The 24400-nt window shown below is 47.7% G+C and overlaps 1 protein-coding gene across 2 annotated transcripts in view; it reads left to right on the plus strand.

The window, feature by feature from the left end:
- RUNX1 (RUNX family transcription factor 1) overlaps nucleotides 1-24400 on the plus strand; it is a gene marked incomplete at both ends in the record, with an annotated part of 148502 nt that overhangs the window by 66422 nt on the left and 57680 nt on the right. For both annotated transcript variants that reach the window (XM_079549518.1, XM_079549519.1), the window contains 2 exons: nucleotides 17653-17906; nucleotides 21651-21807. In XM_079549518.1, the coding sequence (XP_079405644.1) occupies nucleotides 17653-17906; nucleotides 21651-21807 (411 nt within the window). The remainder of the gene's footprint in view (nucleotides 1-17652; nucleotides 17907-21650; nucleotides 21808-24400) is intronic.

The raw sequence follows: 24400 nt of genomic DNA on the forward strand, positions 1-24400 counted from the left end.
GGCATAGACACAGTGAGCACAACAGCGTGAGAAGGTCAGAAAGGACGTTCTGTCTACTTGTGCAGGGACCTTCACCAAGGGACCTGCTCAGACTGTGCCTCCCATGTCACTGTCTGTTATAGATTTTTGCCTGGGACTCTCCTCTGGCATGCTGAAGGGAAACATGTCCTGAGTGGGACCGTGCTGTGAAGCTTTCTGCTTTCTTCATGCCTTGGACTGCTGGAGATACTACATGGGTGAATAAATCAGAGAAGATGGAGAGGTGACTGTGAGGTGGAGTTTGGCTCGGGCTTATGATTTTCTCTGTTGTGGAGAGGAAGCCCCACAGAGGAGGGTCTGGCACGCTCGAGTAGCCCTAGCTGGTGCAAGCACACCAGAAGGCTGCCAACCAACCCTGCTCTGTGAGGTGGCACCGTGTTCCAGTGACGGTCTGTTGAGGCTCAGTTTGACCATGAGCAAATGTATCTCTTCTGAGTGTGTGAAGGACGCCCCTTGCTCTCCTTGTCTTCCTCTTTCTTATCCTCCTCCTGACAGGAGCTGCAGAAACAACTGGAATGTGGGCAAGGAGCATTCCTGTGCTTGGACAGGGTTTTCTGGTCCTACCTTAAAACAGATCTCCAGTAGCACCTGAAGCCTGACCAATACTACATGGAGATCTGGAAAGTATATTTATCGGAAAGGCAACAAGGTGTGACATCTCTGGGGTGCCTTTTTCCCTTGTCTGCCTGCCCCATAGGAATTCTTGCTTTGGAGACCTAAGTTACAAAGACCCTGGGTTTGATGATTTCCAGGCAATTGGCTAGCATTGGAGAAGTCTAACAGTTGGCTCCTAGACTCATGACCTGTACCTATCAGGACAGCCAGTGGTGTTTCCTTGACTCTGATTACATCTGTTTTTCTGGCTAAGATCATAGAATCATAGAATCAGGGAAGTATTTGAGTTAGAAGAGACCCTTAGAGGCCATCTGGTCTAACTCTCCTGCAATGAGCAGGGACACCTACAGCTCCATGCTCACAGCCCCAGTTCAGCTTGACTTTGAGTGTCTTCAGGGATGGAGCATCCACCACCTCTCTGGACAGCCTGTTCCTGTGCCTCACCACTCTAATGAGAAATTGTAGGGTGTTTTTTTGTTGGTGTTTTTGGTGGGTTTTTTTTCTTGTTTTGTTTTGTTTGTAAGAAAATATTAATTCCTCAAAACTAAAGCTTTTGACAAAATCATGTGTACTGATTTTGACCAGAAAACACCCCTCAGCTCCTGAGTTGGGAGATGTCTGGTCAAACCAGAGGCTGATCAATCTGCTAGGCTTCTAGGTATGGATTTTTTTTTTGTCATGTCAGCATTCTGGCTGTACCATGGCACACATGCCTTGTGTTGCATGCACTCTGGTATTTCAGACTGCATCAGTCTGCAGCTGTCAGAGTCCAAGGACTGGTTTCTCCATCAGTAAAACGCCAGGAAGAGAAGGGTAGCTGAGCATCGGTTCTGCAGCACTTCTGGCTGGGAGAGTGTATCTTAATGAATTTCAGTTTTGTCTACATCACATGGATGGTGGATCAGAGTGGAGGAGTCTATGTCAGTCTCACCTCTTCCCATGACGAAGTAATTACAGCGTAGGGTAGCTTTTAGCAGAGGAGAGACGGAAACTGCTGGGCAGTGTAGATATACAGCTTGTGCAGACACAGCAGGACATACGCCCAAGCACACGGAGTGGATAAAGAGCTGGCGTTGGGCCATGGCACCAACTCACTGTGCTGGCATTGCACCTGGACGACCCACCACAATGCTTCCTGGAAGAACCCTAGGAACTGAGCAGGGACTGCAACTGACCCTGCTGTTGTGGCCATGGCTGAGTAGACCTGGTGCTGGTTGCTGGTGTGGGACAGCATTCACCGCTCTGCCACCAAGCAACTGGTCTTACTGCTGGTAAATGTATTCCCTGGTTGCAGAGGCCTGCGTTTTTCAGAAGTAAGCACTTCACAACTCTGCAATCTCATTTAAGAGAGGCTGTGATGGAAGGATTGTTCACATTAAAAAAAAAAAAAAAAAAAAAAGGATAAACATGCTGCTTTGACAGCTTTCAAATGTCTGTTAGGCAGCTCCAAAACAAATGAAATCTTAGCTGTTGTTCCAAAAGTCTCACTAGGTTCAGTTTCACTGCAGAACACATCCAGCTTCAGCGTGGTGAAAGTGCACATAAATATTATCCTTATCCAGAAAGAACTGGCATTTGAATTTTCTCAGTAGCCATGTGAGTTTTACAGTGAAATCCACCCTTATCCACTAGTTTGGCAGTTCCCTTGGATACACAGGCAAAACCGTGCTATTTTGCTTCAAAGAAAACAACCTGCTTCAAGAGGGGCTTGCTAACCATTCTGTCAAGAGGATGTCGTGCTTCAGATGAAGTTAAAGATGGTGTTGTATGTTGAAAACAGGACGTGTGCTCCATCCCGTTTCATTCTTACTCGCCTCTTTTTTTCTTTTTTTCTTTTTTTTTGGTCTGCATTATGCATTTTAAAATATGTCAGTCATTTAGCTCCATTCTGAGAACCCTCAGAATACTTCTGTTCATAAAGCAAAGCTCTCTGTGTTTACTGAGTAATCTTCCTGCATAGTCCAAAAAAATGAGATTGACAGAGTTAGATCTTGAGAAACATCACATTGTGTCCCTTTCCTATGGCTTGCAGGCAACAGAATCATGTCTACAGGTAACAGATACCCTTGTGTTATCAAAGATTTGCAAGATGCATGAAGAGATCAGGGGCACATGTGGGAACCCACTCACTTCACAGCATCCCCATCTTCCATGCTTGGTGAAGCAAAGGTTTTCCTGTTAACGTTAAGTGCAAATGAAGAATACTGCTTCTCTTGGCTCTCATAACCTCTCCTCTGCCCCCCCACCACCTCAGGCTAACCCTCTGTCATACAGCTGAGAAGTAGGCAGTTGGACAGGGAGTACAGTTGGTGCAATAAAAAAACAGCTGGTATTTTGCCTGTACGTTCATTAAGCCATCTTCATGTTGTGAGTAAAAAGCAACACCTGAGGACTGCTAGCTTTACTAATGCCAAATTAAAATAAGAGGTAAAGGAAGTCTTTCACAATCTCCTCAATTCTCTATCAGCTAAAGTATTATATTAAGGAAGAAAAGTATGAAACACAAATCCATCCCAGACCTCTGGTTTAGTTTTCCCAGGAAATCCATCCTTTCTCATGTCAACATATAGATATTTTGCAAAGCTCCATCATTTGTTATCTTTATGTAAATGTCCACAAGGTGCTCATGCTCTGATAGGTGGCCAAAATGCAATAGGAAAAGGAAGGTGAAAACTGATAATAAAAAGTCATGAGAGAGTTGGGGACTAAAGGTCTGTACATTTCAAAAGCTCAAATCTAGTGCGGGATGGAGGGATGGAAAGAAGGAACCTCCTCAGTGTACTTAGCATCTTAGATAGTGGCATGCAGGGTGCTTTATCTGGCTTGTCACAGGAGGGCTATTGCATTTTTGCTGAACCACTGTCAGCAAAGCCCAGGAAACACCTTGCCTTGCGACTGATGAAACACTTGCCTGAGGTCTCTCCCAGTCCTCCTGTGGCGGTTGAACAATGTCATAACCCATGGTTGTGCAACAGCTGCTGGAGTGGTTGAGATTGTGCTGCTTCATTCCAGAGCACAGGGCTTTCTGTGGTTTGGTGTGAGTTTTTTTTTCTCTTTCCCTTTTTGTCCTTGGAAAAAGGACTACATTTCTGGTGTGGATCTCTCTCTCTTTAACAAGACAAAACACAAAAGAAAGCACAATGGTGCGCTGCTTGTTTTCACATACAGTACTGATGGACCAACAGCCCTAAACGCTTTCTAGATTAGGCTTTTCCAAAAGTACAGTTTTATTTCATTATTCCTTTTACAGAGGCTGCACTGCAAGGTTTCATGTGATCCCAGGGAATTAGAACCTGCTCTCACAGACGTACAATTTTGGCCATCCCTTGAACAGTTTAAGCATTCCCGTGATTTTCTTCACAGGCAACGTTATACATGTTGAAGTGTTTGTAGGGCCTATTGGTTTGTGGGCATGTGCTGATGAGTGAAAATGTAATGTTTAAAACCTTTATAGTGTCCTCTGCTTGAAAACGTGAAAGTTGGCCAGCAGCAAATCCCCAGTAAATCTCACAGCCTTTTGTTTCCACACACATTGCCTGATCTCATTAGAAACATCCCATCATGGAATCTGGAAAACACAAAATGCATCACAATGGCAGCTATACATTTCAGTAACATTTCTTATTTTCTGCCCAGGTGCAATTGCCACCACTTATCCCTTATGCCTCTTGTGCCTCTTATCTCTATAAGTGCCTCTCCATTTTCTAAGGAATTACAAAAGATGAAGAAAAAACTTTGATTCATAGAATCATCAATTATTAATGTTGGAGAAGACCTCTATGATCATCTAGGCCAGCCATCACCACCATGCCACCATCACAATCATCACCACATTGCCAAATGCCAACTCTTCTTTCCTTCAATTGAAAAAAGTAGGGGAGATGTAGCCATGGGAATCACTGCATGTGCAGGATTTCTACAGCACTGCACTACAAGGGCTCCTTGGCAAATCTGCATTAAACACTGAGGTCTGCGTGGCTCCCAACTCCTTGTCTCTCAGGGACTGCAGCACTTTGGTATGCTTTGGAAGACAACTGGACTAAACTTTGGATCTGGTGTAAATTTTTGAGAATCTCTCTACCAATCTATCTATCCATTCATCCATACACCCATTCATCTCTTCCAGGGCACTTAATAAAATTGCTGAATTTCTCACTTGGTGACAAACGTGGCAGGCTTTTAAGGAGTACATAGCTATTTATACACTCCTAGGATGGACTATTTCCCCTTAAATGCTAGAGAACCAAGATGCAAATCACTTCACCTATGGAAGAAATTCGTGCTTAGCAGATACTGTTTCACATTTGCTGACTTGTTAGAGCAGAGTGGCTGACATGTGTCACCATTTCTCATACACATATCCATGCTGGGGACATCAGTACCATCATTCCCATGTGCAGAAGTTGAGCAAAAAACTGTCCTGTGAATTTACTGAAAAGAAATATCTCCTTTCTATAATCAGGGGGATTCTCATGGTACCACTATCTGTTGCTAGTGATTGTAGAACACCACAAGCAGGAGAAGTCTGAATCATTACCAGTATCATCATTCTATTTACTGATAGTGGACTCTCATACCTTTGACATACAGATCAGCTGAAACAATAGGAGAGCAGCCCACTGAAGCATCCCAACCTGGTTTCTAACAGCAAAACTGTGCTCTTAAATCTTCATCTGCTTCCACTCTAATTGGGCAGAGAAAAATCATCTGAGAAGCTAAATGAAAATTACTAGTCTATAAATGCCCGAGGCAAAGAAAAAGAGAGAGAGGAGAGAGAAAAGGATGGGAGGTCTCATGTGAGTTTGGTTAGTGGGAAAAAAAAAAAAAAGTACACATTCTAAGTATGGCTGCATGTCATTTTTCAATTTGCTCATGTTAAATAATGATCTCTAGGGCAGAGAAGGAGTGGAGTGAAAAGGAAGAGCTCTCCCCTCATCTTGTTTAGTTTGTGCTCATCTTCTGCAGTGTCTGGCCACTGCCTGGCTCTCATATAGACTTAAATATGAACCACGGGCAGTTTGGTGTGTCTTCTCTCTCCTGGACTATGTACCTGATGAGGAAAAACAGAATAGCCCCTGGCTTTTTTGGTAAAGAGTTCTTTATCTTCCTTCTCATTATTCTTTTTTTCTTTTCATTGCAATGCAATACAAATCTTGATTGTAAAATAATAAGTATTTGGTGGAGAAAATATTTAAGGCAATATAGTTTCTGTTGGAGTGAAGTAAGGAAATTCATCACTGCATGCATGCGTGTGCATTAACTTCCAGGAGACAGTTGGATTTGTACGGGAGCTTTCACTGGTCTGTTAGACATGTTGCAAGCCTCTTTAACTGAACTGGTTTCTTCAGAGGAAATACTTCAGAACAGTTTTCATTGAGATGTTCAGGAAGGAGGTGGAGGCAGGAGGGCGTGGGGCACGAGATGACAGCTGTCGGATGGCACCTACTGCTCTGTACTTTGCAGCTCTGCAGAAGCAAAGTGGTCATGGAGGACAAGGTAGTGTAAAGAGATGTTGTCAGTTGGCTTGAGTCAAAGTGTTAGTTGTGGTCAACAGTGATGCTGTTTTGTGCAAACTAAAGGCTTGACCCATATGCTACATGCTTTTTTAATCCCTCAGAAATCATGATGGAGTAAGAATGTTCCCATCAGAAATCCAAAGATGACTTTGCATCCAAAGAAATTGTGGATTAAATAATGTAGCCAGTTGACCACTGGTACAGACCTTGCTGTGGTCCGTTTTCCTATGGCTCCATTGAGAACGTGACACAAGTGTTTAGGAGGCAGCATCTTAAGTCTTGGTTGGTGTTCGAGCATTGTGTAGCAGCAGTACATAAAGACAGTTCTAATAAAAGTTAGAAAAAATTGCTGTATTTAAGACTTTGTTCTTAACAGACGCATATAATTCTTGCTCTGCAGGATGCTGAAGAAAACTCCCTTTTGATACTGTAGTGCGTTTGTAGTGGTTTCTGTAGTGCGTAAACCAAAAGAGCAACTATTTCTGCTTAAGATTTTCCTGTGTATACTTGATTTAGTGGTATTACTTCACACCTAAAAATAATGTGAGAATGCATTGTCTTAGCTAAGAAAGGCTTAAATGTATTGCTACTTCTATCTGTTGCCAAAACTAAAGAATTTACAATCCCTGATTTCCTAATTGTGCAAATGAAATAGAGGAAAAATAGATTAAAATAGCCTGTTGTCTTTAAAATGAACTCACCAATTTACAGACAGCACATCATGGGCAACATCTGTAGCTGGAAAGCAGAAGAGGAATATGACTATAAACTAATCTTGCTAAGCTTTGCTCACTTTACAACACATTTCCTTTTAAAAGCATTGTGCATGGTAGCTGGTATTCAGCAAGTCATTTATTACATCTTTCTGCCTTGGAAAGAATATTTCATGCTCTTAAGTATTCTGTAAGGTATGTTTCAGGGCAGATTTGCAATGAGACTGATGTTAAAGGCCTGGATCTGCAGCTTTTCTTCTCACCTTCCCTGCCACAAGCAGGGGCCTTGCAAGTACAGCTAAATAAGCACAGGCCCATCACCGGGGAGGACTTTGCAGCTTGGGGAGATGGGAGATGGTGGGCTCTGCTGAGCCCTGCTTGATCACTACCCTCACCCCACCTTCCCATCTGACTTACATAGGACTGAAGAGCCCAAGGCCAGCATTGCCCCTCTGAGGACAAAGCTAGAGACACACAGGGAACCAGACCACCTCTCCTGCTGCTTAAGGCAGAGGTCTTACGCTCCATCCTAAGCACCAGGCATCTTCCTGTGCCCTGCTGAATAGTTACAGTGGATTTCTTGGTGTCTGTGCAGGCTGATTTTGTCTGCTCCCTCCCTCTCTCCACAGCACAAGCTGCTCCCTTGCTTATGCACAGATCTCATCTCAGGCAGGTGAGCATGAAGGCTTTGATATAAAGTTGTGCCTTGTTATGACCTGGGGGAGATCTGTGGTTGAGATGAAAGCTGTAAATGACATACCTGGTAAATTAAAAATGCTTAAGAAAAAAAACCACCCAAGAGGAGCAGCAGTGATTTCCATTAAAACCAAGTACTACCTTTGTAGCAATTATTTACATGTGTTTCAAATCCAATGACTTGATGAGTGGTAATGGCCTTAAGTTGTGCCAAGGGAGGTTCACTTTGGATATTAGGAAGAATTTCTTCTCAACAAGAGTGTTGAGGCAGTGGCACAGGCTGCCCAGGGAGGTGGTGCAGTCACCGTCCCTGGAAGTGTTCAGGAGCCGTGTGGATGTGGCACTGAGGGACGTGGGCAGTGGGTGGGCTGGTGGATCTTTGAGGTCTTTTCTAACCTTCTATGATTCTGTGATGCTATGACTGCAGGTGAGAGGTGCCAGACTGACAGCCTAGAAAGCGTCGCCTTTCCCTCAGCAGTGCCCACTCCTTCCATCACACAGAACCCCACAGATCTCCCTTTGCAAGTGTTTGTGTCACCCTGAGAGTCTCCTGAAATAACCAAATTGTAGAAGTGTTTTGTAAAACAGTTCAATAGGTTTAAATTTTAATTGTAGTACGAAAACAAAGTGATTTGGGAAAATACACAAAAAAATAGAATGAAACAGTTCGGGAAATGTCATTGTTCCTCAACTAATAAAAATAAATCTTAGGGGAGGTCAACGTACTAAGAGTGTGACAAGGGTGGTGCTGGTGCCTTTGGCTCTGCGGAGGTCTGGGGGGTCCTGCTTGTGACTGTGGAGTTTGTCACATCGAGTGTTGGAGCAGGGTGGGATATCTAACTGCACTTGTCAAGTACAGACTCCAGGTTTTATTGCTAATCAGGCTCAAAATCATTTTTTCCGAATATTTTTTTCTATTGCTGTCATCCAGGTCTGTATTTAAAGAGCTTGCAGCCTTGTCTCCCTCACCAGCCCATCCCATTCACCTGACAGCACCGTGCGGGTGCTCCCTGCTGGGCACGCAGCTGCTGAGACACGGTGTGCCCAAGCCCAGACCTGCACAGCACGGGTGGAGGCAGTCGCAGGTGGGATGTTAAGTGGAGGAGAAACAATTTATGAGATTAACTTGTGGCTTCGTCTGTGGCTGAGAGAGTGCATTAGCGGTGCTGCGCGTGGTCAGTAGTGCCTTGGCGTTTCAGCCAGCCTTTCCTTCCTCTGTCCATGAGTGGTGTTGCAGTGAAAGTCCCAGGCAGGACTCCCCTGTAAGCAAAATCCTTTTCTGCATGAAGGCATTGCTGTGTGTTCACTGCAGGTATGAGGTGGATTAAGTACAAAGCTAGCAGTCAGTGACACGGAGGGGACAGCATAGCTGCTGGCTGAAGGCACCCACACCATCTCCTGCTGTTAAGACCAGCCCTCTGCTTGGAGACAGACACTGGCAAAAGCCTGGTCTCAGATGAGAAACAATTTATAGACAAAAAGAGACAGAAATAAGGTGACTGGGATTTAATACTCCTACTCACCCTGGGACAAGGAGCTTCGTGAGCTCTCAGCAGTTTCTCCACCAGCCTTGAAGGGTTCTTCAAGGGGAAACAGGGAGAGGGACGACCTGTCCCAGCCCTTAAAAACAGATACAGGAGGAACAGAGAATCCATTCCTTCACTGCCAGTAATACCACCCACTGACACAAGTGCTGCAATGTCATGCTGGGAATAATGTCATTATTTTCTTTTTGCCTTCCTGTTTCAACATTCAAGCCTGTCACAGTCTCTAAATAGTAAAAGTAATGTAGGAAGAAGAAAAAGGAAGCAGTTATCCTTGTTTCTACTTTTTTTCACTACAATCCAAAGTCAAAGTGTTGAAAGAGCGCAGCTTTCCTTCTGGCAAACCTGGGAGAAAGGAGCCTCCTTTGGAAGCATCTTCCTCTCTGTTACATGCCAGAAATTCTTATAGGAACTTCCCTATAGGAACTTTGGCAACCATTTATCATTCCTTCTCAGTTTTGACTGAAAATTAAGCAAACCAACCCTGAGCAAGGCAGACCCCCACCACATTGTTTGCACCAAACGCAGCATTCATACCACCACTACATTTTCCCTATTACACAGTACCTGTACTGCATTTTTTTTCCCCTAGATTGAACACGTTCAGCGGCCTGATTCTGTCTGGCCAGTCACCACTAATTGCAGGAAGAAAGTCTGGGGCACAGGAGGGGAAACTTTACCTGCTCAACATCAATCAAAACATCAGCAGGGCCTCTCCAATACCAGCCTGGCTGTCTGGTGCATCTGGGCCATGCTTACAGCCCAGCAGTGCCCCATAGGCATGCCCTTTCCCTCAGAGGGACAGGTGTGGGGAATATAACAATTACATTAGTTCTGTGCCATCAATAGTATCCTCCTCATGATAGGGCTGTTCCCTGCTGTCCTGTGGGTTAGATTTACTGCTCCTTTTAAGTGTCCTGGAACAAAAGGGAGCTGGAGGTTGGGTTTTTTGTTGTTTTTTTTTTACTATTATTTTTCCCATTTGCTGGTACAAGGCATCCATAGTGTTCCTACCAGAGCAGAAGATCAAAAGCCCAAATGTTACAATTAGTGCTGGAGGTTGTGATGATGTGAACCTGAGTATATAAAATGCTACAGAAAATACAAGGTGTGGATGATGTTATCTGCGTTAATCTCGACGTGTAATGAGCACAGTATAATGGCACACAATGTGTATTTTTTAAGTCTCCACACCAACAACTACTTATACCAGATGGCGGCTTTTCAACAATTTCCATTCCCTTCTCCACCCCATTCTCCCAACTACTTCAAGTAATTGGCTTCTTCTCTAGGGATTAGCCACAGTAGAACCATATTAAGTGACTAATTTTCCTCACTTAGCTTTTTTCTTCCCCCACCCCTCTTTTAATTTTGAACTATGCAGAGAAAGAAATCATCCAAAAGCTCTGAGTTCGTGTTTGTTTTTAGAAGCCCTCTAGAACGGCCTCAAAATCATTTGGGCTTTTAGGTCAGGCAGTACATCCCTGCGCTTCTTGGCTTCGTTTCTACTATTTCTTAAACTTTCCCCTTCAAGGTGCTTGTCAAGCTCTGACTTGAAAAGTTCAAGTGATGTTGATTCTGCCGCTTCCCTGGGAGCATTTTCTCCTGCCTATTTGATCTTGTGATCAACGTTGCCCCTGCTCTTAAAACTGAACTCGTTTTACTTCAGTTGGCATCTGTTATTTCTTGTCTTATCGTTTTTAAATAATGAAAACAGTTCCTCCCCTTCCTCTTTATAGTTGTCTTTCATGTACTTGTAAACCGCAGTCATGCTGTCCCCTTGGCTTCCCTTTTGCCCCAAATTATATGTATGTATTTAATTCCTTTAATCTTTCCTTATAGGTAGTTCCTTCCAGACCTTTAATCAAAGCAGTTGCCCTTCTCTGTAATCTCTCTCATTCACTGATATATAGCCAATAACAATGCGGCCAGGACTAAACCCGTTGTTCTCACTGGGATTCAAGCTCTGGGAAAATAAGCTGGCCTGCTCCCTCGGCTCTGATGTGACCCTCTGCTCCTGCACCTCAGGGAGGCTCTCCTGTCTACTGTGCACCACTGCACTGTGTAAGCAGCTTTCGTTCTGAGGAAGGCGAAATGAGATGGCTCTTTATGGCAGAGTCATGCTTTTCACATGCCCAGTCCACAGGTATGGGGAAGGTATCCAAGGCAAACTACTGAAAGATATTTTTGTAGTGGAAACTTTAACAAAGTCCCCACTCCTACTCGGAAGTTTGCCTACTGCTGCACAAGAGAAAGGAGTGAAGTTCATTGAATCCTAGAATCATAGAATGGCTGGGGTTGTAAGGGACCTTGAATACCCTGACATGGGCAGGCACCAGCTCAGGCTGCTGATGGCCCCATCCAACTTGGCCTTGAACACCTCCAAGGATGGGGTATCCACAGCTTCTCTGAGTGAAGACAGCAAGCTGGCTTGTTGGCCCTGATCTAGGAAGGACTTCTAAGGCCAAAAAGTTTTGAAACTTCCCAGCAAAGCTGAGCCAGCCTGGCTATGCGGCATAAGACAGAAGGGGCATTGACATCAGCTGCTGCTGCAGTAACTTCATCGCAATTATTAATCTTCCCTTTGAGGAAATGGGGAAGGCGGAAATAAGGTGCAATGGAGAAAAGCCTCTGAGAGTGGTGGCACTGGTGGGATGCTATTCTGGTCATGCAGTTGTGATCCTATGCCTCCGTGCACTGAGATAACATATGTGCTAGTGAGAAGAGCTGAACAAATCATCTCCCACTGCCCACTCCCGCTTTTGGGGCTCTGCTTGGCCTGAGCTCATCCTTGGGCTGCTGCTTGCCTCATTTGTTCACCCAGCAAAGCCCTAGGAGGACCTGCAGCCATGCGCAGGCCTGCAAAGCTGGACTTAATGCTGGATGCAGATTCACAGTTTAGCCTCTTCTGAAAGGTGTCCTTCTCCAGGTGTCCCTGCTCCCTGTGCATTGCCTCCATTAGCTGACAGATTGAAGTGCAGCTCTGTGGACTGCAGTTTCTGAAGGTCCAAAGAGGTAAAACAGTGAAAGGCAACTCCCTTTAATGTAGGTCCATGTCCCCACATCCTCAGAATGGGAGTCATAGAATCATAGAATATCCTGAGTTGAAAGGGACCCTTAAGGATCACTGAGTCCACCTCCACACTTCACACAGAGCCACTCAAAAATCCAACTATAAAATGACCGATAAAACATGGAAGCAAACTAAAGACATGTTTCAAAGTGGGTTTATGGACTATACTGCACATCTACAAAGGAACAATTTAGTTCTGACCGATAAAACATGGAAGCAAACTAAAGACATGTTTCAAAGTGGGTTTATGGACTATACTGCACATCTACAAAGGAACAATTTACTTCTGACAGCATAGCTATCTTTTACAAATGCTGGAAGTGGTGGTTGATTATCTTTTGCATATTTGTCTTGAACAAGGATTCGGCCCATTCCATCTCTGTCCACCCTCTAAAATATTTAGAGTGACAAGACTATAGAATGTTCAGTCCATTTTGAATGGGAAAAGGCTCACAGCTTCTGAGAGCACTGTCACCACCAGGACGTTCTGAGGAGGATAGAGACTCCTTGAGAACTTTTCCAGTGTTCAAGTTGGGTCGCAGGTAGTTAGACACCCAGACTAAAGTTACTGAATGGATACATGGTATGTTGTCATCCATCACAACCCCTCTATTTAGCATAAACTGAGCTGCAGCCAGTTCCCCTTTTCCAGAGCAAATATTCTTGTATCAGCTAACAAAGATGAAAGAGGAGATTGCCAGTGGGGCTCAGGCACTTCCCTCCCTGAGACGGAGAGAGGTCACAGATCGTGCACCTGTGCAGTGCTGGCCCACAGAGCCAAGCTCCCCAGCATGCTGCTGGCATCTCACATCTCACTCTTGGTGGCATCATACGTATGCTTCATGTGCTGGGATGAAACATTCAGATTTCACTGTGTGAGAGATGAGTGCAGGAAACAAGGAACGCCGACCTCACCTTTTTACTTACAGGGAGCTGCTTTTCTCCACGCTCTGGAATAATGTGACATAATTTAAAATAATTTAATGCATCGCCGTAGTCATTGCTTTCATGTCAGTCAGTGGAATTACCCACGATGGTAACTGTTATACAATAAATACTTGCAGGGGCAGTTCAGAAGCCTGATCCTACAAATCTTATTTACAAGCATTAACCCACTGATTCATTGCCACTACAAGTAAGGCACACTCACATCATCATAAATATTTTCAGGACGGCCTTAATACATGTATTTTCACTCAGAGGCTGGTGAGGCACTGGAACAGGTTGCCCAAGGAGGCTGTGGATGCCCCATCCCTGGAGGCATTCAAAGCCAGGCTGGATGTGGCTCTGGGCAGCCTGATCTGGTTGGTGACCCTGCACAGAGCAGGGGTGTTGAAACTGGATGATCATTGTGGTCCTTTTAACCCAGGCCATTCTGTGATTCTATGATTAAACTCATTTGGGTGCAAAAGGGAGGAAATGACCCACTGAGTAATGCCAGGCTAAGCCCACTGAGTGCATAATGGCATTCACCGAGATTTTCATGCAGCAGAAGGGTGGCTAAGAAGAGGCCGGGGATGTTCCTAAGAAGTTGCACAGTTAGGGTCTGTGGCCAGTTCTCTGGGTTGTGCTTACACTGCACGCGCTTGCTGTTACGGTCTGCGGCACTTTAACAAAATGTTTTGTTCCTTTCCTTGGTCACGTTTGCTCTCTCTCCGCACAAATCCAACGCATTTTGCACCAGCGTCCCCCTTGCCCGTTTGCCTGCAGAGGGTTTCCTTGTCAGCACGGACTCGCAGAGCGCTCGGGTTCTCTCATTCTCCCTTTGCAATTGATGTGTCGAAAATTCATCCCAAAGCTGTTGCTTCCCCTCTCCAACTTCCGAAGCTTTTACTTAACCGTATGACGTAAAAACTTCGGTGCTTTGTGGTCTGCGAAGCCCGCACGACAGAGGCAACGCGTGGCAGACAGAGATTCCGTTGCGGTTTGCTTATGGCTATAAAAAATTGTTGTCTGCATCCAAATGGAAGCGGTGCTGCATGCGAACGGGTCAAGCTCCGACTCCAGTTGCGATTCACGCTTCAAAGGGATGCTGGCACAAAGGAGCGGCTGTCCGAGCGTGAGCCGGGGCGCCGGGCACGCTAAAAGCCGCAGCGGGAGGGAGGAATACTGACTTTCAGTGCCGTCCCTCGCTGCCTTCCTTTGCCTAATAATCGTGGGTGCGCCCGCTGCTTCATTCAGCAGTTCCTATTCTTCCATAGTGCACCCAAAGCATAGTGAGGGGACGGCAAACCCCTGCGAGAGTTCCTCCCTTTGTCGTGTGAAGCTAAATCCAGGCTGGATGTGGCTCTGGGCAGCCTGGTCTGGTGGTTAGCAACCCTGCACATAGCAGGGGGGTTGAAATAGATGATCGCTGTGGTCCTTTTCAACCCAGGCCATTCTGTGATTCGATGAAAATTATAAGGAAGGCGGTAGATTGTGCTAGCTAAAAAAAATACACCCCCCGTCCCCCGTCCCCTCCATGTGCGGTTGGTGCTAAAGGATAGGTACAGTTCAATGCTGGACTTGTAGGAACACCGTCACCTGCTGCCAGGATCGGCCCTTCAGCTGGTGCCCGGTTATAGGGAACGGGAAGCGTGGCGTATTTTGCCCGACTTCTGTTAAATAGCGGCGTTTTGTATCTTTTTTTTCTGGTCGTTCGCGCGCGTTTATTTTGCCCTTCTGTGAACTGGGTTTAATTTGCGCTTATACAAAGGAGTTGAGGTGAAGAGAGGGTGCGATCCATCCGCCGGAATTGATTGAAAATATAGAAAGCTGCCTACCTCGTGGCTGGGATAGGAGAAACAGCAAAAAAAGAAAAAGAAAAAAAAAGAAAACTGAAACGCTCTGCGCGTATTTTAACGTGTTACGCGATGTGTGTGCGCAAAGCTAACAGAGCCCTTGTGATCTCGGTAATGGCCGTAAAAAGCGACCGGCCACAGGTGGCTTTAAGCTGTGCTGTAACAGCGCTTCGCCTATATAGTTGTTTTGTTGTTTTGCATTTTTTCTTTTTCCTTCAAGCAGAAGAAAACATCTCCGCGGCAATTTAAATTCGGGATAGGTTCATATAAAGAACAACTCGACGGGGAGAGACAGAGGGAGGGAAGCATCCGTGCGGGACGGGCTTATAGAGAACCAACCGCACGGGCGGGCACAGACACCCCACGGTTAGGAGGTGCCACGGTCAGTGGGTGCCAAGGATCCGGCGTCCGAGCGCAAGCCGCTGGATCGGGTCGCACGGAGCGGGCTGCGGGGAGCACGGAGCCGGTGTTTTCCTTTTTGCACGCTGTCTTACCCCGCAGCGGAGCCCGGCACTTCTCCGACCCCGCACAGTTTCCAAGCGGCCGCCGGCTCTGCCCTCCCCCCGTCGTCCCCGCGGCGGCGCCCGTCCCGCAGCCGCTCCCCGGAGCTCCTCCGCGGCCGTCGGAGCGCCGTCGGCGGGCGGCGCGCCCCCTCTACCGGCCCCGCGGCGGAGCTGCAGCGGCGGTCGTCCCGGGGCTCGGCGCCCGCCTCCCAGCCGCCGGGCCCGGGGGGCTCCCCGCTCGCCGCCGCCGCCGCAGCTGTTGAGTGCGGGCCCTGAGGCGACCGCGGGGAGGGGGTCTCCGGGGGTGGGAAATGAGGCGGAGGAACCACAGGGGCGCGGCTCGGCTCTCGGGACGGGGAACTCCAGCACCAACATTGAAAAAAAAAAAAAAAGAAAAAAAAAAAGGACGGAGCCCAAACCCAGCCCGCACGAGCAGCCACGCCTCCACCCGGCGCACCACCGCCGGCTCCGCTGCTGCCCACCGCGTGCGGGGAACCCGGCCGCGGCGGCTCCCCCGGGGACCTCCAGCCCGCGCTGCGGGACCGCCCCGGGGCAGCCGGACCGGCGCTCGAGGCTCAGCCCTCGGCGGACGAACCGCATCCCGCACGGCAACCGCAGCCGCACGCGGAACCGCTGCCCGCACAGTAGCGGCGGCGGCGGCGGGCGCGCCAATTCCAGGAGCCCCTGGCCCGCGGCCGCGCCCTGGCTGCTCCCGGAAAGGGCTGTGATTGGCCGGCGCCCTCCCCGTATGCAAAGCAGCCGGGGGGATGACATTCCTCCGCACTCCGCCCGCCGCAGCCGACGCGCTGCCGGCCGCCTCCGTTCATCCCAGCGGCGGCGGGCGCCGAGCGGAGCGCCGAGCGGAGCGCGGCGGGGCCCTGCGCGGTGTGCGGCCGGCGGGCGGGCGGGCAGGAAGGCGGTTCTCCCGTGAAGACCCGAGGGCTGCGCGCCGTGGAAATGTCTTCTTCTCCGCGCGGCCGTCCGGGCTGGAGGCTGTGAGCGCCGAGCCCGGCTGGGAACTTTGCGTTTGGTCATCCCCGCTTTTCGCTGTCTGCGCGGCGTCCTGCCCCCCTCCCCCCCGTCACCCGTTTGGCGGAAGGGAAACTCGCAGCGACTCGACGCGGGGCTGTTGGAAACGGAGCTGAGCGCTGCCGGCTGGCTGCGGGGTGCCTGCGCGGCTCTGCGTGGCTCTGCGCGGGTTCTGCTCGCTGTTCTCCCCCCGACCCCAGTGCTGCAGGCGGCGGAGGGAAGAGCCATGCTGCCCGAGGCGGGGCTCCACCTGCTGCGGTTGACATCGTGTTAAGCAGCCTCTCCTGCGGCCGAGCGAAAGGAAGACCGCCTCAGATACCGAAGGGGGAAAAAAAAAATCAAAGCAAAACAAAACCAAAAAACAAAACCAAGTTGGCAACGAGTGACGAAGTTGTTGCAGTGTGGGTTTGAGTGCTGAGGGGAACGTGAGTTGAGAGAGAGGGAGCGCTGTGGCGCACACCGACCGCAGAGCGCCCGCAGCCGCACCGACAGTCGGGGGTGGCCTCAGCCATCGGCCGCGGCTTTACGCAGAGCGCTGTCCCAAAGACAAATCCAAAGAGAGACATCTCAAGCCATGCACTGAGCGTTTCTTTTTATTATTATTATATGTTTTTTTGCGGGAATTATGGCGAGGCCATGAGCCCTCGTAGAGCGACGCGAACTAAACGACCGAAGCTGATTTTCGAGGCTGCTTAAAAAAAGAAAAAAAAAAAAAAAAAAAAACTAAAAAAAAAAAACGAAAAAAAAAACCTAAAAAAAATATACCAGCCAGGCCGTAGAGCACTGATGGATGCCTGCCGTGTTTAAAGCTCTGGCGGATCGCGCCGTCAATACTTTATGACGCGCGGTGCGCGTGTGTGCGCGCGTCCGGGGCCGTGCGCGCAGCTGTGCCCGGCGGAACCCTGAGCGCCCCTCGGAGCGCGGCGCGCCCCGTTCGGCCCCGCGGAGCCGCCCCCGCGTCCGGCTACAAACAACCAGCGGGCACCGGCATCCAAACGAGTTGCCCCCGGCTCCCCGCCCCGCGCCCGTGTATGTCGCTCCCCAGAGAGCGGCTCGCCGAAGAGTTCCTTTCGCTTCGCTGTTTTGCCCCAAGCCCTCGGAGGTCCCTCACTCAACAGGCTTGTTGTGATGCGTATCCCCGTAGATACCAGCACCAGCCGCCGCTTCACGCCGCCCTCCACCGCGCTGAGCCCGGGGAAGATGAGCGAGCCGCTGCCGCTGCCCGGCACCGAGCACAGCGGAGCGCTGGCGGGGAAGCTGCGCGCCGCCGACCGCAGTATGGTGGAGGTCCTGGCGGACCACCCCGGGGAGCTGGTGCGCACCGACAGCCCCAACTTCCTCTGCTCCGTGCTGCCCACCCACTGGCGCTGCAACAAGACGCTGCCCATCGCCTTCAAGGTACGGCCGCACCGGGGGCGGGCGGGAAGGGCAGGGGACGGGACGGGGAGAAGGGAAGGGAAGGGAAAAGAGCTGGGATGGGGAGGGCGGGCAAGAGGAGACCCCGCGGTGAGGAACACGGGGCCGCCGCGCACGGCTCTATCCGGCCGACCCGGGGAGCTCTGCCCCAGCCGCGGCAGCCAGCACAGAGCCTCTGCGGGAGGAGGGGGGAAAAATAAAGGACGGAACCCGAGGAGCACCCGAAGCACCGATCTGGGGTGCCAGCGACGGGCTGGCCCTCAAAAAAAAAAAAAAAAAAAAAAAAAAAAAAATTAAAACATACTAAAAAAAATGGAAAAAAAAATCCTTTTTTTCTTTATTTATTTTTTCCTTCTTTCTTTTCTTTCTGTTCTTTCTCCTCTTTCCTTCTTTTCTTTCCTTCTTTCTTTTCTTCCCTTTTTTCTTTTCTTCTTTCTTTTCTTCTTTCTTCTTTTGTTCTCTTTTTTTTTTCTTTTCCCCCCTCAAACCCCGCTCGGAGCCCACGCAAACGCGGGGCTCCCATCCCGGCTCTCCCCCCGTTCCCCCTGCCACCGGGCCGGAATCCACGGGACGGGCGCGGAGCTCAGAGCCGCCCTCCCCTCCCAGCCCCGTCCCCACTTCCCGTTACCCGACTGTAGGCAAAACTCTCCCCCCTCGCTTTGCTCGTTTTCTGCTTTTTGACTTCGGCCTGCCGCAAGCTGAGCGGTTTTCGGTCTGCTCCTTACGATCCCCTCGAGGCGGAGCGCCCCGAAGCTCAGAGTTAGGATGGGGAATCGGCAGAGCTCCGTGGGGCGCTCAGCGCCGGACCCCCACCGCCCCAGCCCGGTCCCTCGGGCGGCTTTTGGAAGCAGGCAACCGGCGCGGCTTCCGGGGCTTCGGGATCATTTCCCAAAGTCCGCTCATCGCTGGGAGCTCTCCTGGAAGGCAGAGCTGTGCGGAGCCCCGCCGGAGCCACTCAGCCGCGGGTAAAGCTCCTCTGAAGAGCCGAAAGTGCTTGTGGCGTGGTTTGCCCTCGGAATACGCAAGGAAAGGAAAATGAAGGAGAGAAAAAAGTGAAAACCACCAAAACCGGGAGGGCGTTTGCTGATGCGGTAAAGACACCTGCCCGCCGGGCAGATGGCTTTGTTAAAGTCGCGATTCTTAAGGTTATCTGAGTCTAACAGAAAATAGAAAACACAGTTCGTTCCTCTGTGTCTGATGTTCTCATCTGACACAAAAATCGCTGGGTTTCATTATCCCCCATTGCTAACAATCATTGCACCGACATAAAAGAGGCAGAGAGGTTTCTCCTCATGTTTCCTTACATTTGATCTGTAGGATCGGGATATTATACCCAAACGCAACGACCATTTCTGTGCACGGTTTTGTGTGTTTTTTTTTCTGAAGTAAGGAAGGATTCTGAGAAACTTAAAGAAAAATACGTAACAGCTCTCACAGGGTGCCATACATATTCCTTGTCCAAACGCTGCTTGGAAGTCTTCATTAAAAAGGCCGATTTGGTTTGGTTGCTGCACCAGCATTGAGCATTGTGATAGCCGGCGGTGCTGCAGCAGTGCTGCTCCCTTCTCTAGAAGCACACGTCTTTTAGGAGCACAGATAACAGCAGCCAGCAAGTCCCGACTTATCTGTTCAGTCTTTTTTTTTTTTTCTATGTTTTCTATGTCAATGTTTGTATTTCTGCTTCTATTGTTTGTGCCTTTTTACCTCTGATTTCTTTTCTGCGCTGTGCCTTTCTTTTTTACGCTTGTTTCTAATGTTTTCTTCGCATTTCTTGTCGCTGAGGCTGCCTGCAGTGTGATTTAAAAACGATGCTTCTCAATAGTTGTGCTGTAAGAGCCAATGGACGCTGGGTTCGGGAAGGTTTTTCTCCCTAAAAATGCTGGCAGGTATTTCCTTGAACAAGCCAGCACCATCTGCATCGCAGGAAGCCGAGGGTGATGCCCACATTTCCCTTTTCCCTTCCTTCTGTCCTTACTCTACGTGCATGTGTTCAGTTTTTCTGATCACTTCATAAGAAATGCGTGCTTCGACTTCACAGCTGCTGCTGGCTTAAGCCAGCCCGCCTCATTGCACAGCGCTGTGGAAAGAGAAAAGTTTGTTAAACGTTTTGAGAGGGGGCCGTTGGGCGCCAAGATCAGGGCTTTATGAAAGGCACAGCGCTGAGTGCAGAGCAGAGAACAGAATAGGCCACAGAGACAGCTCGTGGCACGCAGAGGAGAAGAAAAAACAAAAGCATGAGGAGTGGGAAAGAGGAAGCTGAAATGCAGACATAAAGCGGGAATTTTGACGCAGTGATTTTAACTTGGTATGTGGAAGTGAAAATAAGGGTGATAGGTGACAGAACGGAAAGCACTGAAGTGAGAAAAGCAGCCCCCTGCATCAGGAAAAGCTCTAAAATACCTCTCCCTGTCATGCTGGAGGAAATGGTTGCTACTGGAAGGTTAGCATCAGAGATGGACTGAGTAAAGGAGCAGCTGATCTTGCTTGGAAAGAGCAGTGCGAACAGAAACTAACAGTGGTCAGCCCAGGCTGTGACTAGTTGGAGCCCATTAAAACTGCATGGACGTAAGCTAGAACACGCTAAGAGGAAGGAAAAATATCAAGCAGCAACTCAGAGAACCTGCTGCAGGACTACTTCCTCCTTGAGTATGTAAAAGAGGAAATAAAAATGAACTAGACTTTTTTTCCCCCTTTTTTTTTTTTTTTTTTGGTAGTAGTCCTGAGGTCACTCCTGTAGATTTAATTTAGGGAAACAGCTAGAGCAGCGGGTTTGTAAAACGGTGCAAAAGAGGACCTATTTTGAGCTGTTACTTTTGCCAGAGTCAATCAAGAGACACACCAAACATGCATTCGATTGTCACAGGGGAAAAATGCTGTAAGAATTCAGTCTTGCTGAGGAAGATAAGATAAAGTAAAATTCAACTTTTATTAGTTTAAAAGATGTGAACATTGTAGACATGAGTCAGAAAGCTTAGCGTTCGAAATGCATGCATCTCCCAACATAAGAAATGTGGATGCTGTGTTCCTGAATATTAGTTCAGCAGATACTGGCACTGGGGTGCTACATTGCAAACATTCAGGATGAGGTGAAAGCTTCTGAGCTATTGCAGGTTTCATTCGTGTGGATTGCAGCTTCCACCCATCAGATCGCAGGTGAGGTCTTAAGTCAGTGATTTGCTTTCACGCTTCCAAAGGGAAAAAGGCGTTGTTCATTAAGTTGCCTTCAGTAAGGCCTTGGTTGAAGCCTGATTCTCTGTGAATTTATTCTGAATTTAAATATTCCTAACAGTGGGATGAACAGAGAGGGAACTGATGCACCTGTGGGCAGCCTGACCCTCTGCGTTCACAAGGCAATTGGCTTGGGTTTGTTTTCTTTCAAATTTTACATTTAGATGCTCGTCCTGACTTCGCTGTAGCTTAAAAGTAAGGCTACTGAGGTAAATCAGATCAGGATTGGTTCCTGTTACTTGAATTTATACGTTGCCAATTACAAAAGTATATTTTGGAAAGCTTTCTTTTGTGCTGAGGTCACGTTATGCTTTGTATTTTGGATGCGTGTCAATGTAGCCGTAAGTCTGCTTGGTTTTCCCCAAACAACTTCTAGTCTGCATTCATTTTTTGTTGCTGCTGTTTTTTTCCTATTTTACCACATCACTTGTTGATGTTCTATTCCCCAAAACAGACGTCCCGTGAGAAAGCTGAGGTTTCTGTGCTTTGATTTGGTAGGTGGTGGCCTTAGGAGACGTACCCGATGGGACGCTGGTCACAGTGATGGCTGGAAACGATGAGAACTACTCTGCAGAACTCAGAAATGCGACGGCTGCCATGAAAAACCAAGTGGCAAGGTTCAACGACCTCAGATTTGTGGGTAGAAGTGGAAGAGGTATGTATCTGTTTGCAGCCGCCGTTCGGTCATCTTTACCTGCCGTGTCCGGCTCTGGTTACGTGGAGAGAATTTGAGTGGTATATGTCGAGCTTTCTGCGGTAGGGATATCTGAGGACAGATTAAAAGGTGCAGAATCAGCTGTGTGTTTTTCACGGTTTATTCTTCAGTAATTCAACTTTTATACAGTAAGATCTCATTTTAAGAAAAAAAAAAAATTGTGGTCAGCGAGGCTCACTGTGACTCCAGAATTCTTCCCACTGATTTAGAACAGCACAATATTGCCCATGCTTAAGTTTAAGTAACACATTTTCAATTTAAAACAACAATTCTCAAAAGCTGATCTCTGCAACAGGGTGAGTCAGACTACAATTACAAACAGTTCACACATGATTTTGATTTTTTTTCAAGCTTTATTGCGACCTGACAAGCACTTCACTGACCTTTCTTTCTCTGGAGTAGCTGCAGAACTGTACACAGTAGTCATTATTTAACATATTACTGCAGGGTGCATAAGGGTGGGTTAGGACAGGGCAGAACTAAACAGTTAAGCTTAATATTGGCTCTCTGCAATAACTAAGAATTACTGGTACAAATAGAAGGGTCTTAAGAGTGTAAGTAACAAGTCAAAGCTGACTTAGACTGTATTTATATATAACTGTTGTGGGAAGCTCCCGTGTGCACAAGTAGGTATCCAAAGCTTGGTCCAAAAGCCCGTCACAGCAACAGAAGGATGCTTCTTAACGTCACTTTTTAGCTCCAACCCATAATCTTGAAAGCCATGGATCACGTTTACGTTTCTGTTACGAGTTTATTTGAAGCACTGCTCCTGCATTACTGCTCTTGTTCCCATGAGCCAAGCACCTTGGCATGGTCAAGGTGGTTAGAGAAAACCCACTGGAGCCTGTGAAATGTTGGTTAGAGAAAGCGCAGAGGAACAATCAGCCTCTCAGGTTTAAGGTCAAGACCGAAAAACCATCGCATCCTCCGTGTGACTTCATCCGCTATTTGCTTATGTATTTTCCTTTTGTCTAGTTCATATCTTCAAGTAAAATCGGAACATAACATCACAGTGTTCTAAAGACAACATTGTTACCTAAGGACAATTCAGTGCTGTAGCATTCACAAATCAAAACGATAGTATCTACAGCACTTGCGTAGGTTTCTTAATTCCATCTTTTGGAGCATTTTGTGAGCCATTGTCCCTGACAAGGAGATTGAATAGTCTGGGATTCACAGACCCCTCCTCACCATTTTCCCCACTCATGTGGGCATTCCTTAAGCACCCGGGCCATATTCTAGTGCGTGGTGGCACGTGCAGCTCTTACAAGAACGCACTGAGCTACGGGCACGCTTCAGGAGAGTTCAAAGGTGACCCACTTTTGCTCTCTCAAAATCTCTTACTCGCAGTGGCAGATGATGGGTCAAGCTTTAGGCTGAGGAGGTCATTCTGATTATACACAACAGCTCCTATTTGCCTTTGAATTCAAATGCATTTGTGGAGTTCTAGTGTAAGTACAGCCTGCAATTTTAGAAGAACTCGGCCCTCTTGAAACACGGATGCAAGCAGCAGGTACATTTTAAGTGTAAAATTCCCTTTCGATCCGTCTGCATCCTGCAGCATTTTTAGCTGAGGGCACAAAGGGAGATGTCTTTTAAATTGTGTTGTTTGGGCTGTCTTCAAAATGTACTTGGTGGAAAACACCCGCAGCTGAGAACATAGCTTCGTAATGCTAGCAAAGAATAATAATAGGGTAATGCAGAGAAAATTATATCCATTTACTGAAAACATGAGAGATGCTGTAATGTCTAAAAGTATCAGTCATTAAACATGTTCATTTGTTATATTAAAGGTTCCACCTTTTCAGTAAATGGAATTTGCATTATGATTCAGAGATGACTGTTTAGAAGATTCAAATGAATAGCTGGCAAAGTGGCTGAGAAGCTAATAAAAACAAACCTGTAGTTCAGTTCCTGGCCACGGCAGTGAAGCTAGAAATCATAACAGTGAACTGTGGGATTTTCAAGGTCAAAATTCAGCGGCAGAGGGAGAACAGTGGCTATTCATTCAGCAAGCTTAGCAGAGAGCCTCTCTGAGCCCCTTGCCTGCTGGATACCGGTGGCTGGAAGCCGTCACTCACGGATGTGCGTGCATGTGGACATGGATGCTGTGCTCTATGTGACACCCAGGTGCTTGGGATCATTTCAGCTATAGAGTGATTTGGGAGCGCTGCCTGCTGCTAGCCAGTCCTGGAGGTTAAATCTCATGAGCCCCATAGGCTGCCCATCTTTAGAGCCAGTGACTAATGTATGCTTGTGTTTACTCCTCCAACAGGGGATTGTTTTCCAAAGGTGTGGATTGTTTGCATTTGGTACATGATTTCTGAGGTGCTGTTCTGTTGAATTTGTATAAAGCCTGAAGCATAAGGTGGCTGCTTCAAAGGGCATTGCTGCCTTTGATACTTCGGTAGAGGAAAATTAACTGAAACTTTGTTTGCTGTGTAATATTTGAGTTTGAATAAGTTCGGTTGCCACCAGTGATAATGAGATGCCAGGAATATTATATGAATAGCCATTGAAAGTTCACATTGGT

The sequence above is a fragment of the Tetrao urogallus genome (assembly GCF_951394365.1).
Source record: "Tetrao urogallus genome assembly, chromosome: 1".
Taxonomy (NCBI): domain Eukaryota; kingdom Metazoa; phylum Chordata; class Aves; order Galliformes; family Phasianidae; genus Tetrao; species Tetrao urogallus.